Genomic DNA, 22,133 nt, shown 5'->3' with positions numbered 1-22,133 from the left:
ATAAGCGCTTATATGATCATTAGTGGATACAAGATCGTAACTTTTATAGTAGCAACGACAGAAAATAAAACAACTAGTACGCCAAAGAGAGAGAGACAGTTAGGCACAATGTAAAGAGTATATTACAACTTAAAGCAACAACACTAACTAGGTTACAAAGTCAGTTTATATACTGACTGACTTAGGGCAACTGCCCTTCTCACTATTTACATAAATAGCCTAAGCCTAGTGTGTACAAAAGGAGACGGTGTGAATACGTCCATTAGAAGCCCGTATTCAACAATATCGTGCTTCAATAGTCTATCATCTTAGTGTGGGCGATAGTCTCATATGCACGATTTGCACATTTCTGTTTATGTCGTCCCTATCATTGTCTTCTTTCCAATCTTTTGTGAGATCATTCTCCTCCCATATCCTCATTCATTATCTTTGCTTGATCTATTCATCTCAACATATTAGCTATTTCTAGAGGAACTCCCCTCAAGTTATACCCTTCCATCCGATCTTTATCTTGCACATGTCTATTCCAATCGTCTAGTTCAGCCTTCTTGTTGTCATTCATCTTCCCATCATCACCATCCTTCTCTTGGTTCACATCGTGGCTTGGGTTCGAAGTTTTAGTGATGATATTCTTGTCATCAAATTAGACCATCCCAATGTGTTAGTGCCCAAGTCTTGATGTTACGGTTGTAGTTGAGGACAAGCTAGAATGGAAAGAATAAGAGGAGAATGTATTTATGCTAACAAGAAGAACAAAATCGCAAGAATACAGTGAAGATTGGTGTTGAACCGTAAGATTTCATTAATCAATAATTGTAGAGCATAGTTAGACACATGCATACTTGCCACCTTTGAACATGGAAGCATTTCATTTAACGATCATGCATTAGTGTGTGTGAGATGGAGACCTCTTGTAACCTTAAGTCTATAAGACAAATTATTTGTGAATATTTACACTACTATAATAAGGGGGTTATTGGCGCCCTCCTTTTTTTCCAAAATGCGTCACTATGCGACGTTGAAAGTGTTAGTCACTAATTGCATTGCTCAACAACCTTTGGAAAAATCTATGTAACATTTCCACACCCTCTCTAATCCTTTTTTTCACATCCATTTAACATCCACGCATACGATGCACACACATTTGTCAAACATGCATGATAGTTTGATCTACTACTCCCCTCCCACTCGAAACCATGTTAGTGACCTTAGCCAAATAACATTCACTTTGCAGCAACTACAACTCAAGAATTCCATGCTTCAGGACTCATTAGCCACATGTATCGTACGAAGTAGAACCGTGGTCCCACTAGAGGCGGGACAAAAGTAGAGAGCTACATGGGCTATTAGAACAAGAGGTAAAGCCTATCGCAGAAAGTCGATTAGGTTGATAAAAAATTCACGAGCCAAAAATTGAAGACGTTGCACATCTCGAGTGGCTCTCATGGATGGCTCTGGACGAGGCAGGTGTCACGGCCACCTCCTCGGATAGACCTTACCTTACCTTACCTCATTCGTCTTTCCCGCACAAAGCCTCACTCGTGCTCCTACAAGTTGGGAGCCCGTCCGCCCAATATGTACATGGTTTCTAGTATCTACACGTAACCCACCCACCCACCCACCCACCCACCCACCCACCGGAGATCATCAGTCCTGGGAATGATTCCGACGACTACAATGGGAGCTCCCTCCCTCCCTCCTTTTCTGCTACATTGCTAGGGTTTGCATTTTGAAGATCTGTTCCACATCTTGCCATGGTAATCTCTCACTCTCTCTCTCTATTTTTTTTTTTTTTGGTCTCTTTCTGTCTCTCTTTTTTTCTTTTTTTTCTTGCTTGATTACTATACTTCCGATTTGATTTGATTTTTTGAAACCAAAGGCTGATCAGATCTACTTTTCGTGGAACCCTCCACTACTTGAAGTAGCTTTTCCCTGAGCCATTTTTGAGAGGTTTTCATCATCCATATATCCGAAATTTGACGTTTTAGTTGCTATATGTATGGTCTAGGTGCGATTCTTTTCAATGTTCTATGTCAATCCTCTTTCAGGATCCAAAGGCTGATCGTATCATTCATGAATTTGCCTTTCTTATCAGGGAATTAAGATTTCTTTCCTGTCATGGAATTCTTTTGAAAGTAGCAATATGCCGATGTGACGTCTCAGAAGTTTGGCATTTTTAGTTCCTATTTTTTTTGACACAGATAGAGTTATTTGATTCAATTGCTAACTGCAACGTCTTGTTTATATGATGCAATTAACCTTTTATAGTTGATATATGTATGAATCAATCTTGCTAGACATTCTTTATTTTGAATGCAAACTTGGAATTGTCAGATGGAATAACGATTTTCTTGTTGCCATATGTATGATCTAGACAGGATTCTCTTTGTTACAACTGTTAAGAGTAAATTAATGTGGAGTTATTGTATATATGGTTTAAGTCGACCTCTTCTTTCCATGGACTAACTGAAAATTGATTGTTATGGTTACAATGAAACTAGTCAGTTTTGGTGACTACATTTATGTGTCAACTGAAAGTTGTGTCTATGATGAAGTTATGCTCTTTTAATTGATATATACACGATGGTATATGTAGGCTTCTTTTTTAAAGTGCTAAACCTTGAAATTGTTGTGGTTATGTTGACAGACTTACACATAATCTAATCGGAGAAGCAGGTTGCACTCTTTATCTCTATCCTTTGATTTCTGTTGTTTCTAATTTCTTTGTTACAAGTATGGAAGGTTATGATTTCTCAAATGTAGATGATATGTTAGCATTGCTGAAAATATCCTATAGGGAGTTTTTACAGTAATGCTGTCAATACAGAGATAGGCAGAAAGCCATCTTTTGTTGCATTGTGTAGTGTCTACTGCATGGCTAGGATGTTGCACATTATAATGAGTTCTCTCCCGAAGAGCTTGACAAATTGATTATCAATAGCACAAAGATATTGTGTAGTTGTATACTAGATTTTATTTTGCATATATTATATTGTTGTAAAATAAAATTGCCACAATATTGCAGCTGTATGAAACTGGTGCTGGGCTATACTATTCTAGATTTTAATTAGCCCAGTAAGAAAAGCTGAAAAATCTGTGTGGAAAGTGCTGAAACTTTAGGCGTTATTTTTGTTGAATTTGTCGGCAGTTTGAAAAGATTAAAACTTTCACAAATACTAAGGTACAGATTTGATTGTGTATTTCCCTGGCCACACATGCGGTGCCATGTGATGATTTCCATGCCGGTCTTTCATCTTGTAATTGCCGTTCGGTGTGTTTTAATATTGCAATCGTCAATTCTTTGCTAGACTATTCTTTGACTTACTTGTGGGTTAATGCTGACAACCCTAGTAAGATAGACAAAGTGTTACTTTGTTTGGAGCTCATTGTGGCTCTTCCATGAAGGGATACGATAAGGACATGCCACTGGTCAAGTGCAGTTGTAAGTCAATGCCTATGGTATGATAGTTTCTTTTTAGAAATGTGACATATCAGATTCGGACCAAGTTCCATGTTGTTGGTGAACCAGGACAAAACTAAACTGATGGTGTTTAGCACCACTCACGTATGGCTAGTGAAAGTGGAATCGGAATTCTGCTTGGAAGAGAAAGAAGTGGCATATGGATATCCTACACATACCAAGTAGTCTCGTTCACAGGGTCTTGGTTCTAGGAGCTGCTTGTGCTTGAACTTCTCATGGATATGTAACTCTTGATGCCCTTGAAAGGCAATGCATGCATATACGGTTCCAAGAACCACAAACTAAATTGTGGTTATTTCATACATCTAGAGCATTGACTCTTCTCAATGGAGTAGAAAGCTGGGGTCTGAGCCTTCATTGGTCACATAGCTGGACAGATTTTGAGAGACCGTTAGTCTTGTGATTGCCCTCATGATAAACAGCATATTCATATCCTTTGAAGTTTATGGGATACATTTTTTGGCTCTTTGTGGGCTGTTAAAGAGCAAAAACACACATATCATTTGATGTTGGGGGACAAAGATAACTTATTTGTTCTTTGAGATGCAATGTGGAGTTGTACAATGGTGCTTATAGACTAGCTCATTGGTACTTGTACATATGACACTTCTTACTAAGATGCATTATGGGAGCATATGTTCAAAGTTTATGGGATGCGTTTATTGGTTCTTCGTGGGCTGTTAAAGAGAAAATATTACATTTCACGTGATACGTGTGAAAGTGAGTAGTGACTCGATGTTTGAGAGAGAGGAAGAAAGAAATATTAATGTCTTTTAAGAGGCCAAAATGGCCTGTAAGTCCAAACAAGATATTACATCTTAAGTGCTGTCTTGTCTTTGAGAACAAATCAAAATAAAATAAATATTACACAGTAAATATAAAAGTAAATACGATGAAAAGAAAAGAAATGAGGGAATCTGGTTTTTGGCACATGTGAGATTCTCAAGTTAGATATATTGTAGCTTTTGTCTTCGAAAGATCTCTAGCATAGGTCGATCTAGAATGGAAATGTCTCCGAAGCGAGGGAAGCACCTACGATGGCGGGAGATAATGGCTTTTATCTATCGATGGCAAGGGTGTTGAGGTTGTGGTCCATAAGGCCGGGGTCTACGTGCACGGCAAATTGCTGTTGCCCGATCAATTGTAACCCATTTGTTATGTCCTGGTTTGGAGCTCATTTGTGTATCCCATGATTGACTTGTAGCATTAGGAGTGATGGGGCTAAAGAAAGTTTTGATTGTTCTTTGTGAATGAGCTTGTGTGGCTGTATTCTTCAACAACTTTTCCCAATGTCTCTTGAGCTCTAGCAAGAAAAGTCCTAGGCATCGTTGGTTCTCATATTCCATTACCTTGCATAGTGGGCCAAAGCCCTGTTTAAAGAGGCAATGGTATCTCCTTCTGATTTCATAAAAGACACTACAATGATTCCACTCCTTGATGACACAATTAGCAAATTCTCTCTTCTAGAGGTAGTCGTGTATATCTGCCTACTTCAATCTGTAATTGATGTGATGAAGTTCGCAGCTGCCCTATCACACTACGCAACGCATAAGATAGATCTATGTCCATATAAGGTGGCCTGATGATGAATCTATCCTCCGATGTGTGTAAGAAGTGTGTCTTATAGTGGGCCATCTTTGTTCCAAGTTGTATTTTGGGGCTGATCCATGTGATCTTGTTTTCCAAGTTAATAATATCAATTCGGATCACTCTATTCTTTTCCACTTTGGTCATATTTAGATGGGGACAGTCCAAGCTATATTGGAACCGGGGTAGTGCATTTATACTCATGCCATGTGACTCGAACCATTGTTGCATTTCAGCATACCAACAATGAGTGTCTCCATTTTCATCCAGTTGTCTTGATGACATACGTGCCAACCTTGGGTACCTTCGTTTAGAGAGCTCCCAAAGACGTTGGATAAATGTCACTGATTGGAACAATGCCTCGGTTATTATATGTGCTACTCCCATATTTGCTTGGATTATATCATGGGGCACCGATGCTTTGCTCCTTATCATGCGAGCAATCATTGACACTAAAGGTCTCTCTAAATCTTTCCAATGATTTGCCTTGTTAAGACTCGGTCCCCATGTTTCTACTCCATAGAGAAGAGTTGGTGTGACAAGTGTATCAAATAACCACAACTTAGTTCGTGGCTCTCAGAACTGCAAATGTGCAATTGTCTCTCGAGAGCAACAAGGGCTGCATATCCATGAGAAAGTCGGGCACAAGCAGCCTCCTGTAAGGAGAACCTAGGCCCTGTAAATGTTACTCCTAGGTATGTGTAGGAGCGTGTGTATTCCACTTTTTCCAATGATTTGCCTTGTTAAGACTCGGTCCCCATGTTTCTACTCCATAGAGAAGAGTTGGTGTGACAAGTGTATCAAATAACCACAACTTAGTTCGTGGCTCTCAGAACTGCAAATGTGCAATTGTCTCTCGAGAGCAACAAGGGCTGCATATCCATGAGAAAGTTGGGCACAAGCAGCCTCCTGTAAGGAGAACCTAGGCCCTGTAAATGTTACTCCTAGGTATGTGTAGGAGCGTGTGTATTCCACTTTTTCCTCTCCCAAGAAGAATTCTGGTTCTGATCTTGTTACCCATGCTTGAGTGGTGTTAAACACCATCACTTTAGTTTTGTCCATGTTGATTGACGAACCTTTGTCCGTACAAAATAGTTTTAAGGCATTTAGAGTTTTTGGAGTCCCTCCGGAGAGTCAGAAATCAGCACAATGTCATCAGCATATAGTAATATTTGTATAGCTATACCTGCTAGGCGTGCTCTGGGACCCCCGAATCTCCCTATATAATGTGATACCTCATCTATATAGAGACTGAAGAGAGTGGGGGATAGTGGGCATCCTTGCTTCACTTCAATTGTGCTAGCCATCGCCTCTGACAAGCCCTTGGAAAACCGGACTTTTCCTGCACGGATTCATAGAGTGCATAGATTCCCCATTGCATATATGTAGGAACATCTATCACATTATATAGAGAAAACACCAAATAAGAGATTACATCTTGAGTGTTTTCTCGTCTTTGAGAGAGAGAGAGAGAGAGAGAGAGAGAGAGAGAGAATAAATTGAACTTCACTTTTTGAACAGGTAGGTAGAATTAAGGTTCTTTCAAACCCCACACATACACGTCATACACATAATGGAACCTAATGTGAGTATAGATAGTGGGAGCATGATCCGCATTGTAGTGATAGGATTAGGTAACATGCCCACCTCGTCGCTCCAAGACTATGTCTCTCTAGTAGTGAACCACAATCAGATTCATCTTGAAAATGTGGCTTCCTTTTACACCGAGCATCAAAAGAGCCCTTTTGCTCAACAACCATGGGGTTCAGGTAGGCTCTGTTTCAAGTTCCTTGTTGGTGGTGCTTGCAAGAGCCCTTGGGAGGATTTCCAAGCCCAAAGGAAGATCCATGGAATCATTGGCCTCGCACATTGCCCTACGTCACCGGATATTGTATCAGTTTATGACCGCTTCCGTTCCATTTGTAAAGCTTATCCTTCTGCCCTTGTTAATCGTATGCTTGCTTTCTTCCCAACCGATGCTCATCAGGTATAATGATTTTTGCCCCTAAAGTTTTGTATGTTTGCTTTAGTTAAGCTGTCATTAGGTGACAATGATATGCCGCAAGGTTTTTGTTGTTTTTTCTTTCTTGTCTTTTTAGTTGATTTCTCATTAGGCGATGCCAACATGACCTAGATTTTTAGTTCTTTTTTTTTCTTTTTTGTTAGTTGATTTTTTATTACCGCCCCTGTTTATTTTCTTGGGTTGATTCTCATTATGTAAAGATATGCCTTTAGGAATTTGCTTTTCCTTTCACTTCTATGATTTGTACCTTACTCTTGGATTCCCTATCCTGTAAACTGCTTCTAGAATTGATTGTTTTGTTCCTTTTCTCTCCAAAGACAATTAAAAGCATATCTGACTTGAGAATGTTTACGTGTGTAGATGATGAAATTCTTTAGTCACGTCTTAATTCTACTTCTATTTACTTTTTTACTTATGTTTAGTTTGGTTTTCTGTTCTAAAAGATGAGACAACATTTTAAGTTGTAATCTTGTGTTTAGTCTTATAGGCCATTTGGCCTCTTAAAAGACTCTAGCATATCTTTCTTTCTTCTCTTCATCATCCCATGTTGATGACTTCTATCTGTAATAGTTTTCTTTTTCACTCTGGGAATCTTTGTTTCATAAAACTGATGGAAAGAGATAACGCTTATGATGAAAATGGGGTTTGATGAGTAATGATACACATTAAGAAGGATCCTGAAGAAATTATCAATTTGAATTTAGGTCGAGCAAGAAGAAAAGAAGAGACCACATCTTGTTTTTATTCCTCCCACGGACAGGCAGATGCTGGAGCTGCACATGGAAACTCTTATGCAAGAGATTGCTGCCAATTTTTTAATGGAGTTTGAAAGCTGGGTTCTTCATGCTGAAACTGTTGGTGCAACTTTGACTACACCATTGGATTCACAAGCTTCATTAAGCTCTGAAGAGGTAAGTAAAGTCCTCTTAATACCAAGTTTTCATTGGATCTTTAGACTATGAACGAGTCTTGAAGTAACTCACTGAGAAGCTTCTTCATTAAAACTCCATATTGGAGGGCGGTCCTTGTGTAAAGCATACCTTACTCATGTGTATTTTCGTATCTTCAAGTAACAATTTTTTATCAATTGATAAAATATTGTTATTTAATGTTTCATTCCAGGAATACGAAAGATGTTCTCTAGTTATCTTATGTATATGAAAAAGGAGAGTACACCAGTGAAATCATCATTTTTCCTCAAAAGTGCACTTGCCAGAAAAAAAATACATAGTGTGATTCTGATGTTTGATTGATATTGCTAGGTAAGTAAGGCCAAGAAGAGAAGGTTGGGCCGAGCTCAAAAAACGATTGGCGATTATTGTCTCTTAGCTGGATCTCCTTTAGATGCAAATGCACATTACAATACTGCAATAGAACTTGCTCGTTTGACAGGAGATGTATTTTGGCATGCAGGAGCAATTGAAGGCAGCATCGGTGCCCTAGTGGTAATGCTGTTTAGTGAACAATGTTCATAAGTATACATACATACATACATACATACATACGTGCATGTTGGAGGATGGCAGCTCCACACTTGCACTCTCTTTCATCTTTATTATCTCTGTTCTACATTCTCTCTCTTCCTAGATTCTTCTCTCTCTAGAATCTGCAACTCTTTAAATGCCTTCTCTCTCTAGAATCTGCAACGCTTTAAATGCCTTCTCTCTCTAGAATTTGCAATGCTTTAAATGCTTTTTCTCTCTTCCACTCTTTCCAAGATATTCTCTCTTATTCCTAGTTTATTGTACCTGTTTGGTAGTACAAGAGTCACTTAACTACTAAACAACAATTTCACCCACTTTCCCCAATTTTGTATAAATAGGCTATACCAGCCTCTTTTGTAAAGACTTTTACTTTCGTTGCTACTTAAAAACAAGCTCTACTCCTTGGTTGTGTCTCTACTCTTTGCAGCCATTTTTTCTACTGCTGTCTAACAGCCTTCTCACAGCTTGGCTGTGTCTATTTTGTTCCAACAACTGTTCCGCTGCTGCTATTAACAGCTTTTCTCACAATACATACATACATACATACATATATATACATATGCAGTACTATCCCACACTGTCTTTTTGGTTGGGTACCTGCTCTAAGGGATCTGCTTTTTTCGAATTAGGGTTGTTTGGACTTTTTTCAAGAATTCCAATTTCCATTCCCCCGTCAGTTGCAAGCAAAAACTAATACAAAACATTTCTATATTTTCATTGTTATTATTTCCTTTTGTTCATAAATTATCTCTTTATTGACCAGATACATCATTTGGGGAATAAGGATCCATACATTGAGGATGAAGTCAAGTTCCGTTATTATGAGGTTATACAGTTGTACCGAAGGTAATATATGTTTATATTTTGAAACCCAATGTTCTTCTTCACCTGCTCCAGTTTAACATTAAAAGATTGATAATGCTAGGGCAACAGCTATTTCGTTTGAACTGGAGGCAACATTGAAGCTTTCAAGGTTTCTTTGCAGGTAGTCTAAAATTGAACCAAAATTGGTTTTATGATACAATGTAAAGGTCTAATCTTATTCTGATAAACCTAGCTGAACGTTGAAGCTTAATATTTAAAGCTTTCCATATTACCGAGCATGTATGGTCTGTTTTAAAAATTTTCGATGGCCTTATGGTTGTCATTTATTAATACGAACTTCCAGGTAGTATGATCATTTCTAGTACAGTGAACAATTCAATGGCAAAATTTGCATATTTTTATTGTAAGGTTATAGACCATGCTAGAATCTTTTTATTCCTTCATTTGTCTTTCTGTTTGATGAATAGAGGCACCTGGCTTTTGCCAAATTTCCTATTGATTGTTTGTGTATTATCTTCTTTCTTTGTTTTTATTCTTATTGACAAATATGAAGTTGAGGGGAGGAACTTGCTTCTTGGAAATACTGAATGTTTAAGATTTGATTTAATGTTGAAGACCTGGCATGGTCTGTTTCTGAATTATGGTATACTTCCAGAGCCAAGTCAACAAAATATCTCGAAGTCTCTACACTCATTGCATCTTTAAGGATTTCCAGAGACAAGTTTTAACCATCAGAAACGCATTTGAAAAGCGAGTCAAATTTAGATATTATGTCTTGTATCAAATTTGCACTATTTTTGTTATTACTACTATTGCAGTCTACTATTAATAACTTAGCTACAATTGAAGGAAGTGCAAGGACATGACTGCTATGAATGTGGAGAGGAATGCCTTGGTAGACGGATCAAAAATCACCCCACTTCATCTCAAGCTTCTGTTTTAATTCTCAATTCCCAAGCAAATTGCTTGTAAGGCCTGAAAGTCCCAAGGAAACTTTCAAACTTTTATTCTAATTTGTTCTTATAGAATAGAAAACTTGACTTAATATAGTCAGTCCAAACAGTCATTATGGTCTTTTAGAGACTTTATGTACTGTCTTCTAGTTTAGGATATTTTTATACATAGCTCCAGTACATTTAATATCGGTGAATGCAGGAGGGAACTGGCAAGGGAGGTAGCAGATTTATTGATGGGTGCGGTAGAAGGAGCCAAAAGCATGACTGATGCCAATGATCGGCTTATTGTATATATTGAGGTTGCTCGCATATTTGGATGTTTAGGATACGATAGAAAAGCTGCATTTTTCTCTAGACAAGTTGCTCAACTTTACCTTCAGCAAGAAGGCCAATGGTGTGCCACTAGTGCTCTACAAGTACTGGCTCTTGGAGCAAAGACTTATAATGTGCAAAGCAAATATTCTTTTAATAAAGTCAAATCAGCTGAAGTAAGTCCTACTTTTTACGATTAATTGGGCATATTTACTTTATATTTTGCTGATGTTATATGCATTAGTGTTGTTTCATGAAGCCTTTCTAATATGGCTTACACTATGGAAGCTCAGGGAACAAATGTAGAGAGTAAGGAGCATGCTTCTTTTGATTCAGATGGGCTTTGGAGCACTTTGCAGATGAATGTACTGAATGATATGCTATTAGCAGCTGTCCGAGCAAATGACCCTCTTGCAGCTTGGAGCTCGACAGCACGATTACTGAGGGGTCATTACCCTCTTATAACACCCAGTGACCAAGCCAAATTGGCTAATGCTCTCACAAGTGCAGCAAAACAACTTCCTGTAGGGACTCGATGTTCAGATCCTGCTCTTCCATTTATTAGGTTAGACATATGTTACTATGAGATCTGTAAATGGAAGTTTTCCTTTTATTTATCTGCGTATTTTAGAAAAGTATGTTTTTTGCAGGTTACATTCTGTCCCAAGTTCACCTATGCAAACAGAAATAGTTCGGCGAAGCCCAGAGAAAAGGGAATGGTGGGTTGGAGCAACACCCTCAGGCCCCTTCATTTACACTCCATTTGCAAAAGGTTCTGATGCTACTTCTGGTAGTAAGGAAGAAGTTGTTTGGGTGGTTGGGGAGCCTGTCCAAGTTCTAGTGGAAATTGCAAATCCTTGTGCCTTTGAAGTGTTTGTTCAGAGTATCTATTTATCAGTGGATGCAGAAGACTTTGAACCTTATCCTGCTGTAGTGAGTCTTCCATCCAATTCCTCTCAATTATTATCATTGTCAGGTGTCTCTCTGAAAGAGGGTTCAATCTCTCTCAGGGGCTGTATTGTACACTGCTTTGATGTGATAACAGAACATAAATTTGAAGACATCAATGAGCTTTTATCAGATGCTGCTAAGGGTTTAAGTTTAACTGATCCTTTTCGGAGTGCTGGAGGCTCAAAATTGCGGCATACTTCAAGTCCAGCTATAGTTGTAATGCCATCTCTCCCTTTACTAACAACGCAGATAGTTGGAGGTCAGGGTGCTGCTGTCCTATATGAAGGAGAGTTAAGGGAAGTTCAAATATGTTTTGTAAATGCAAGCACTGTTCCTATTGTAGAAGCGCACATGTCCGTGAATGGAAAGCAACAAGACCATATTGTTTCAATGGGACAAAATGTCCTACAAGAGGCGCTGCCTTTATTGCCTGGTGCCACTGTTGTGGTCCCTGTGATACTAAAGGCTGGTCAGTTGTCTACGAGCTCTGAGGTAAATAATCCTCAAGAAGCTGCTAATAGTACTGGAAGGTTGGTTACAGATGCCACATCTGCAATGTTGGTGATCCACTATGCAGGTGAGCTATAAGCAACAAATTCTTTTGTATTTGATACATCAATAAATTTTCATGATCTAGTGAATGAGCTAACCAGTTTTCAAATGTTGCTTCTAGGCAAAGAAACAAACATTGAAGGTTCTATATTCCCACCTGGGAGGAGGTTGTCAATTCCTTTGCAAATGCATGTGCTTCGAGGGTTATGTTTAGTACATGCACGATTATTGTCTATGGAGGTCCCAGCGCAAATCAATACAAATAACCCTGATCTTTCGGCAGTGAAGTCTGCAGAGTCTGGCGAGAGCCTTGTGAAGATGGATCCATACAGAGGAAGTTGGGGCTTGCGGTTGCTCGAACTAGAATTATGGAACCCAACAGATGTTGTCTTTGAAATCACTGTTTGTGAAAGAAGAACAAGGGAGAGCTTAGAAGGCACCAAGCTTTCGGAAAATAGTGTTGAGTGCTTGTACCCCAGCACAAGGATTGATCGCGAGTATTCTGCTAGAGTCCTGATCCCGTTGGAGCGGCTGAAATTGCCTGTTCTGAACAAAGCCTATTTCAGTAAATTGAATGACCCGCCAAAATCAGAAAGACAAACAAGAGCTGAACTAAACATGACCATCAAAGAATTGAGCTCCAGGATCTGTGTTAAATGGAACTCTGGAAGAAATAGCATTGGTGAGATTTCAATAAAAGATGCAATCAGAGAAGCGCTCCAAGCCTCAGCTGTTGATGTGCTGCTTCCTGATCCACTCACATTTGGCTTTCGAATAACACCAAAGTCCATTTCTGATGAGAAACATTTAAAAACTGTAGCTACTGCTGGACTGAGCAGTAGTAGGGGTGGACAAGAGGACGACTCTAGGTTTAAGACAAAGAGTACTATTGTAACTCATGATTTGATACCATTAGAAATGCTAATAAGGAACAATACCAGAGAATCAGTGACATTGAGCTTCAGTGTGACATGCCGAGATGTTACAGGAGATAATTGCCTGGGTGGAGATAAAGCAACAGTATTATGGGCTGGTATGACTGCTCAACTATATTTTATTTCTGCTCATATTCTATGTGGTTGTTAATTAACTCTTGACTAACCTTTCTTCCATCTGGGAACTGGATATGTGGTTGGTTTGATGAGGTTTATTTCTGTATGCAGTTTTTAACATTATTTCTTGATATCTCAAGTGTCGACGCTTTCTTGGTGAATTGAAAGGACTCTTGGGTTTTTGGTGAATACATTGTATGAAGTATGTTATAACATGAAGCTGGAACTAGTAATTTTCCTTCTTTTGTGTGACAACCTACCGTGATACTCATTAGACCCGTAGCTTATGGTGCTGGATTGTACTCTTTATTTCTTGCTGAAATAAAGGGTTAAGAATACATTGTATGAGGTATGCGATAAGATGAAGCTGGAACTAGCCATTTTCCCTCTTTAATGTGACAACCTATGGTGATGCTCATTAGACCCATAGCTTATGGTGCTGGACTGTAGGCATGGAGAGGCTCAAATGAGAACTAATCTCCTCGAGGGCAGTTACCCATAATTTGCTTTCGCAGTTAGAAAAAAGTTAAGAATTGTTTAAAGACAATAGACAGTTGGTCACAAATCTTTCTATGAGAACTAAACCTAAAATGATGCCATGTGATTTGAACTTCTCCAGGTCCAAAGAGCCCTTGGTGAAAAGATAAGCTACATTTTCATGTCTAAGGATGTATATCAAGGCAATATCACCTTTTATGGCACCTCTCCTATGACATTGTTATAATTCCTTTTTTATGCTTTCAGAGCCAAGGTACTCTTGACCATTACTTTAGATTCCAATAGGGGATCAGTATTCAACTCTGCGTTCTGCCTCTTCGTGTGGATTAAAATTGCAAGATAGATTCCACAGTAGTTGTAAAGGCTGCTTTGCTATTCAGCCTTATTCTTCTCAATATGATGGAAATTTATTGCTGGATTCTGTTGTACTGAACCAATAATACGCATTGAAGTATTATTACCTAGCCTTGTAGTAGACATAAAACTTTGAATACCATGCACAGGGATACTTTACAAGATAAAGAATTTTTCCATAGCCTGCTTACTTCATGACTTGTGCTCGGTAAAGAACATTATCATTGTCTTGTGCTATTAACAGTAACACAAAACATATTTCTATGTTGCTATTGTCCGCATAACACAAACTGGATCCATTATCCATACTCCCCACAAAGTGTGTGAGATTGTGTATATGCATCTTGGAAAATTTGGGGTGAGACACTGGGCCTTGTAAGAAAGTCAAAGTAAGCATATTCCAAAAAAGTAAGAGAACCTAAAATAGCATCTGAGCTAATTTCAAACTTATCTGAGGTTGCATTTAATGTATTTCTATAAATATAACTAGTAGTAGATCTTAGCAAAATTCCTTCATGCCAGTAAATCCTTGGTGTTACTGCGATATATCTCTCAGATATGTCATTATAGGTGGCATTAGTGTGCGTGATATTTCTTATAGAAGAATACTAATGTTTTAGTTCTGTTCGGACTTTTTACTCAGTCTAGGTATATGGATTTCAATCTAGACGGTCGGGTGGAAGCTCCATAGAGATGTAGTCTTGATATTGAATGAATGATTAGGATACACCTGTGGTTATATTGAATACAATCTTCTGGAGTCTTTTGATTTGAATCACCTTAACAAACATGTGATCCTCAGTGAATAATATTGCTCTGGAATGGAAAGGTTGTGTATGTCCGTGCATGTGGGGATGGCTACCATTCCAGAGATTTTTTACCTATGTTTTAATACGACTTTTTTTGGGGGTGGATGTTTTATAATTGCAGGTGCACTAAATGGTGTTGAAATTGAGATTCCGGCAACAGGGAAAATCGTGCATACATTTTCGTTATGCTTTTTGGTGCCAGGGGAATACACACTCCTAGGGGCAGCTGTTATACATCAGAAGAATGAGATTATTAGTTCCCCAAGAAAACAGCCTTCAGATGTGGTTCAAAATTTGTCTTGTAGTGGACCCCCCTTCCGCCTTTTCGTGTCAGGCTGTTTCAAAGACTGAAATTGTGTATTTCCAAGTACAAAAATGTTTGGGGAATTTGTTATTGGATATTATGATGAGATTTGCTTATAGTATGCGCCAGAGAATCCATACATTTCCACGATTAATTTTAATACTTCAAATCTTTATGACAGCCTACAGGAGTGATGTTCTTTCTTCGTCTGTAGTGCACTCTTGTCACCATGTATGTAGTTTTGGAGGTCACCACACATATAAACCATGTATATCAGACATGTTCATTTTATCGTATATACCAAAATTTGATGAAGCGTTACATGTCACAATTGCATTTTTGAATATGGTAAAATTCACCATTTATGAGTGTTTTGGCATGATACATGATATGAGCAAGCACAATCAAAGGAGTTGCATCACACCTCCTTTAATGTAATATGTTTTTGGTTTATTTGCCAATAATAGCCTTCTCACATTCATTGGGATGAAAAAAGGAGTTGCATCACACCTCCTATAATGTAATATGTTTTTGGTTTATTTGCCACTAATAGCCTTCTCACATTCTTTGAGAATAACTTTTATCATGTATAAGTTATGTATCCATTCAATCATTCACGCAACCATGATGTATGATTAGGAGCAATTTGCCAAATCATTTATATATAGTGATTTGATAGCATTGCCCTTGAATAGGGCATCACACCTCCTTTAATGTAATATGTTTTTGGTTTATTTGCCAATAATAGCCTTCTCACATTCATTGGGATGAAAAAAGGAGTTGCATCACACCTCCTATAATGTAATATGTTTTTGGTTTATTTGCCACTAATAGCCTTCTCACATTCTTTGAGAATAACTTTTATCATGTATAAGTTATGTATCCATTCAATCATTCACGCAACCATGATGTATGATTAGGAGCAATTTGCCAAATCATTTATATATAGTGATTTGATAGCATTGCCCTTGAATAGGACAATTTATTCTCTATGTTACGAAAAATTGTGATATCAATGTGAATCTCAAACTAAAAATAAACAGCTGTGTTCATGCAATGAATGTACATTTCAAACCATTGCTATGTGTAATGTTGCAATTCACTAACTTTATCAATACATGTATGTATTTCATGTTTATTATACATTTGAATTTGACCAAGGCATGGTGCCCCAACTACGGGAGCCCTCCATTTAACAAGGAATTTTACTTGGGATATCAAGGGCTTTCTTTGAACCATAGATTGCAATCGTGAAGTTAATCAAAACATTGCAATATGTTGGGATACTTCGCTAAGTAAGGTAGTAACTCAATATTGGAATGCCTCAAACCTAGAAAAAGGCTTAGAGTTGGTATGATATTCAAACTCCATGCTTGCCTTACAAATTCAATCATCAAATAATACACCCAACAAGGATTGAACTTTGCATCCACGATTATAATCTTCTTAATATGATAATATAAAGAAGCCATTTTATATTATTACTACAAACCGATCATATCTACATTACTTCAACCCTTTTAAAAATGTTAGGGTTTTGTACTATGTTATTATTATAAGAATGAATAGCAACAGGTATCATATCAAATTGAAACCAAAAGGGGTGTGTGTTATTTAAATTACTAACCTTTCAAATATAATAGATCTCTCTTTCTCTCTCTCTCTCTCTCTTACCCATGACCTCCTGGGTCAAAAGATACCTTACAATCAAAAGATTAACAATATGAAGATGTATGGCACGAGGATGTTATTTATAAAGGTTACAGCGGGGTAGATTGCGTTGAACCAGGTGGGCCACCCACTAGGGCTGGATGCAATGTATATGTCATGGGAGATAGTAAAACTATTGAATGAACTAAATCTTTTTATGAATATGATGTCTCATTTATCAGATGCCATGCTATTGTTATTGTTGCCTAACCAAGTGAAGGCACAATTTGTTTTTTTTATGATAAAAATCATTGGCGCTAAGCGTGAGGTAGTGCTATACATTTGGTGAGCATGTATACATATGGAAATTCGAGATGAGCATGTATATATGCATGTTGGGAGAAAGAGCAAGAATGCGCCTTGTTTGATGCTCTCAATGGAGTACCAAAACATATACTTGGGCTTTGAAAAAAAGATTTTGCTTTCTTTTTAAGGTTACAAAAACAATATGGAATATCCAAAACTAGAAGTTCATTATGAAATTTCTTAACACATTATCAAATTTAGAGCTACAACCATATACACTAAAGGACGACTTTGATCGCCGAGACATACTAGTGTCTTCACATTATGTACAACCTATAAACATATACAGAAATCCAAGGTAAGGAAAAAGAGAGCACAGGAAACAGGCATACTTAGAGGTACCCTCTCTTGAAGGGACCTGGATTTAGACTCGTGCAATACATCACAGGCGTGATATCTGCATCTCTCTCAAATATATCATCACTCCAGCGAGCATTTATTTCTTTTACTCTTGGTGTCCATAAGCTTGCATTTGCAAGTGGGTTAACTTGAAGCCCAATTGTTGTGCCGAATTCTCGAAAAGCCAAGCGATACGAACTTGGATACTTTGTGAAAAGGCCAACAGCATAGAGTTGTTCTAATATGGAACATATTTGATAATGATCACAATTAAAATCATGGAAAAAGCTAATATAACTCACAACTCTACATCCAACATCCTAACTTTTGTGGAGGGTAAAAGAACTCTTAAATTATTCCTTGTTCAAATAGCCCACTATTCACTCCTCTCTGGAAAGGAAGATGTATTTAGTTTGAGTTTCTGAGATGGTGCCTTTCATTTCTCAATTTTTCTAATATAATTCCACGGGAGAAGACTTTGAAATACTAAAATGTGTTCATTATTTTCTCAAATGCTTCCAAGTTTCCATTATTTCCTCGCATACCTGTGGTCATCCCCCCCCCCCCCCCAAAAAGAGAGCAATTAAACGTGTGATTTCATCAATTATATTGTTATTTTATCCCCATTTTTTCAATTATATCGTCATTTTATTCCCATTTTTTCTACTGTGTTACTTGATCAATTTATGGTACAATTCGTCCCCCTTTTCTCTTTTTAATGGGTTGAGCAAAATAATGAAATCTCAAAGCAGCCATGAATATTTCAAAGTTTCCCTAAATTTTCTCATGTAATAGGTTTTTTCTCGAAATACATTGCCTTGAGCTCATTAATTCCCCTTGGTTCATATGCATATTGTAACTACATATAAAATTATTTGTCATTTAACACAGAAAATGTTTTATTTTTCATTGTTTCCTTTTTCACATGTTTCACATGAGGTGACATGAGGAATTTAGAGAGTAGTTACCAAGAGCTTTGAGCGACACATTGGTAACATGTAATGCCCATTCTTCTCTTCCCAATACCTCTCTACCATGATCATCCACAAACCAATGGCATATCCAAAGAGCTTCTCCTAAATCTAAAGGGTCGTTGCTTGTATAATGTTTATACTTGTTCAACACCATCCTTTGCATCTGTGCAATTTCCATGTTCAAAATATCATTTGATCTGGTGCACCGATGGGCAAGAACCCGATATGTCATGTAACCATCGAAAGGGTCTAGGTTCCTACACAAATTTACATTTTACAAAATTCAAAAACTTTAAAACATGGAAAATCTACAAAACTAATCTTAATGCTTCACGAAATTCCAAAAAACACCACTCATTTTCCCTCCTCTCTCTCTCTCTTTATTTTTTATTTTTATCGTAATTAGCTTAACCTATTGGTAAGTTGTTACACTATAAGCCACTATGTCTTGGGTTCGAAACCCAATTTTACTTACCTCTCTATTATATACTCCTTATATATCTCTTAATTCACTAGATGCCACTGTGGAATGTAGGGGTTGAACCCATAACCACCTGGTCTCCATTGCTCTCTCTCTCTCTCTCTCTCTCTCTCTTGTTTTGAGAGACCAAATAGGAGCTTTGGAGAGAATAGTATTTTGAATATTTCAACAAATTTGACGGATTTAATAAATAAGAGGGATATTTTGGTAAACTTTCAAAGCGACAAAAAGGATGAGTACTCTTGATCATTGAGACATTTCTTCAACACACGCATGCACATACACACACACATTGTTTTTTTTTGAGGCATGTAAGAAATGAGTCTCACCCTTCTGACCAAACCAAAGGCCTCGACAAGTCGATGCTCATTTTCCAATACATTCGCGGTCTTGCTTTGTGCGTGTCATATACAAAATGTTTATGCACTGACTTTGCAAGCTCAATGGCAAGATCATTGTAGTGTTCATTGTTCCTTGCTATACTCATTCTATTAAGGGCTGTGAAAATACCATACACAATTAAGCAATACAATCTCAAATCCTACACAACATCTCTCTCTCTCTCTCTCATACCATACACAATTAAGCAATAAAATCTCAAATACCACACAGCATCTCACCCTCTCCCTCTCCCTCTAATGCATCAAAGTTCAAATCTCACTAGGTTTATGAGCTCTGCCAAACAACCTTACCAACTGACCTACAATCCTCTAATCTCAGTTTTGGAACATTGAGGTATTTCGGTGTTTACCCTTCAATAGCTTGATTTGAGTTAGATCCATTACATGTTTGGTTCCGTATTTGCAATCTAATCTTCAACGTTGAGACGGTCTTTCTCCATCCTTGGACCTATTCAGCTTCATTGGAGCAATCATCATCATAAATATGTATTTAGTCGGTTTGGTTCATGCAGGAGTATTGGAGCGGCCTCAATTCCTGAGTATTCAAATGGAAACTGTAGTGACAAGGTTGAATCTCACAAGAAGTTCCTTGTTTGATCAAACAGTCTTTCTTACCCAATCAAGGCACATCAAACTCAATTTTTTGACTAGTATTAACTGCTCTTCAAATTGGTCTAGACTATCAAGTTTGTGGCCACTATTCTAGGGTTCGCGATTCAACTTTGACCCATACTGCTTACCCAGGTTCAGCCCAAGACAGGATGACCTCATCGTGACAGCCAGTACGGTAACTATGAAATGGATCCATCCCTGGTCAGATTATATGTGCAGATGATGAACCAAAATTACATCATTTCTATATATAATCGATCAATTATTGTATGTACGAACATTAACAACAAGTTTGTTTTTTTGTAGTAGTTTAATTACTTGACTGGCACCTAGGTAGAGAAATCAATCTATTCATAAATTTCTTCACTTTACAACTTTATGTATGAGCATTAGCTACACGTTCCTTTTTACTTGTAGGCCAATTCAACTGCCATCTAGACAAAGGAATCAATTTGACTCATAAATGACATCTAGACAAGGAGATCATTTCCTTCATATGAGCACTACCACCATGAGCATGCATTAAATTTTAATATGTACAGAATCATACCAGATTACAAACAACCATATCAAACATATGCATCCATTCAACGAGTGTGAAAAAACAAAGGAAGTAATGGTAACTTGTATCCACATAAAGTAAGCAATGGTAAGTATAAAATGCATACCAAACATCCACTTCGTCAAGTAATGGAAATATTGGCCATCACCATCTTCCTCATCTTCTTCGGCTTCTTTCCCAATCCTAAGGCCGCCCAGAAGAGGCGAATCATCTGATGCACGCCCAAGTCTTGAATGGGCGCCATGACGATGCCGACCAAGTGTCTCGTGGACATCAGTGATAAGGGCATCTGCCATGTCAAGGTACATGGGGTTGTCTCCACATTCCTTGAATAGTGTTATGAAGTTGCACACACCAAACGCATCGGTCCATAGGTATCTCTTCTTCTTCTTCTTCGAGCTATAGCTATGGCTTCCGTAGGGTTTTGGGCCCCATGTCAACGTGTTAGAGGAAGGAGGGTCTCCATACACCCTGCACATGATTGATAAGAAAGAACGCATTTCTGTAGAGAGACTCATCTTGCACAGAAACCTCTGGATTCTCCTTCACCCCTTCTTCGTATGAATACCACCACTCCATTACCTAAAAATCTGAAAGCTTTCTATTTTCGGAAACATTAGGAATGTCTCAGGCAAAGAAAGTTGTTAGATGTAGGGTCCTTCCCAATTCTATAATGGCTTTCATCATCAATCATATTTCACAATCACTTCACTTCTCATAAACCGTTTCTGAACGGTTTGGTGGTTTAGTGGTTTGCTTTGGTTCATGCTTGAGCCTCCTTAACCGGTTTGAGTTCAGTTTGGCAAGGCTCAAGCCAAACCCAACCGTGTAGAGCCAACATGACTCCTAAACCGGTTTGGTTCAAGCTTGGAAACTCTCAAACTGGTTAAGGCTTAACCGGTTTGGTTTGGACAAGGCCAAACTAGTTAAGCCGAAACCAAACCGTTGCCGATTCCTAACCGTCATTGAATGAAGTGAATTGCCTTGAGACTACATTTAAAGATGTGTTGATTCTCACTAACCATAGAGTTATGATCGATTGACTATAAGCTAGTGCATACTCTTAAATGTAAAGAGACTTGGTATCCACTCAAGTTGATGGTACATGCACTTTGGCTACATGAATTCAATTTATCCATAACTAATTAACAAACAAACACTTGCCCTCCAATTGTGAGTTGCAACTCTAACTAAGGTTTTGTGATTCAAGGATGTGGGACAACAAACAAACACTTCCCAACTTTATCTTTTATTGTGACTTTGACTAATGTATGAAGTATGAGCTCAACCCCTTGTGGGCTTTGCAACTCAACTCTAGACAATATGTGTATGTGTTATAGAATAGACTATTAAGCAAGATCAAAGAGTGATTAGATATTAACTCAAATCACTAATCACATAACAATATAATCTCTCGATAGAGCTCATAAGCTATGCTCTTCTCTATATAATCCAAAATGATTGAGATACATGAGTTTATGACCCACAAGATGATGGGATGCATGCATACTATTTATATAATGAAGTCTTGTTAACCAAAACTTAAGACTAAGATAGATA

At 37.9% G+C, this 22,133-nt stretch overlaps 2 protein-coding genes across 2 annotated transcripts; one reads left to right on the top strand and one right to left on the bottom strand.

Moving 5' to 3' along the window:
• The first annotated feature begins 1,659 nt into the window (after positions 1–1,659).
• TRS120 (transport protein TRS120) lies at positions 1,660–15,368 on the top strand. Its single transcript, XM_087321730.1, has 12 exons — positions 1,660–1,757; positions 2,648–2,676; positions 6,590–7,055; positions 7,796–8,002; positions 8,354–8,536; positions 9,339–9,421; positions 9,501–9,560; positions 10,556–10,844; positions 10,962–11,233; positions 11,319–12,196; positions 12,293–13,204; positions 15,006–15,368. The coding sequence occupies exons 3-12, from the start codon at positions 6,642–6,644 to the stop codon at positions 15,233–15,235; spliced, it is 3,528 nt and encodes a 1,175-aa protein (XP_087177856.1). The 5' UTR covers positions 1,660–1,757; positions 2,648–2,676; positions 6,590–6,641; the 3' UTR covers positions 15,236–15,368.
• Positions 15,369–17,277: 1,909 nt separating this feature from the next.
• LOC147863042 (uncharacterized) lies at positions 17,278–21,167 on the bottom strand. Its single transcript, XM_087321903.1, has 4 exons — positions 20,680–21,167; positions 19,328–19,496; positions 18,512–18,774; positions 17,278–17,781 (listed from the first exon to the last, which is right to left on the bottom strand). Exons 1-4 carry the CDS (start codon positions 21,089–21,091, stop codon positions 17,537–17,539), a joined length of 1,089 nt encoding a protein of 362 aa, XP_087178029.1. The 5' UTR covers positions 21,092–21,167; the 3' UTR covers positions 17,278–17,536.
• Positions 21,168–22,133: the final 966 nt, after the last annotated feature.

Source organism: Azolla caroliniana, unplaced genomic scaffold, assembly GCF_043228905.1.
Source record: "Azolla caroliniana isolate FFs.n. ecotype wild unplaced genomic scaffold, voAzoCaro1.0.p SCAF_6, whole genome shotgun sequence".
Classification (NCBI taxonomy): Eukaryota; Viridiplantae; Streptophyta; class Polypodiopsida; order Salviniales; family Salviniaceae; genus Azolla; species Azolla caroliniana.
This window is presented reverse-complemented; position numbering and strand designations above follow the sequence as displayed.

What these genes read in the sequence shown, in the direction of transcription:
- TRS120 (XM_087321730.1), top strand. Translation starts at nt 6,642, where the DNA reads ATGGAACCTAATGTGAGTATAGATAGTGGGAGCATGATCCGCATTGTA. An exon ending in CTTCATTAAGCTCTGAAGAG is followed by an intron (nt 8,003 to 8,353) that starts GTAAGTAAAGTC and finishes TGATATTGCTAG; the next exon opens with GTAAGTAAGGCCAAGAAGAG. An exon ending in GTTATACAGTTGTACCGAAG is followed by an intron (nt 9,422 to 9,500) that starts GTAATATATGTT and finishes TGATAATGCTAG; the next exon opens with GGCAACAGCTATTTCGTTTG.
- LOC147863042 (XM_087321903.1), bottom strand. Translation starts at nt 21,091, where the DNA reads ATGAGTCTCTCTACAGAAATGCGTTCTTTCTTATCAATCATGTGCAGG. An exon ending in CTTGACGAAGTGGATGTTTG is followed by an intron (nt 19,497 to 20,679) that starts GTATGCATTTTA and finishes GTATTTTCACAG; the next exon opens with CCCTTAATAGAATGAGTATA. An exon ending in TGTGTCGCTCAAAGCTCTTG is followed by an intron (nt 17,782 to 18,511) that starts GTAACTACTCTC and finishes GTTCCATATTAG; the next exon opens with AACAACTCTATGCTGTTGGC.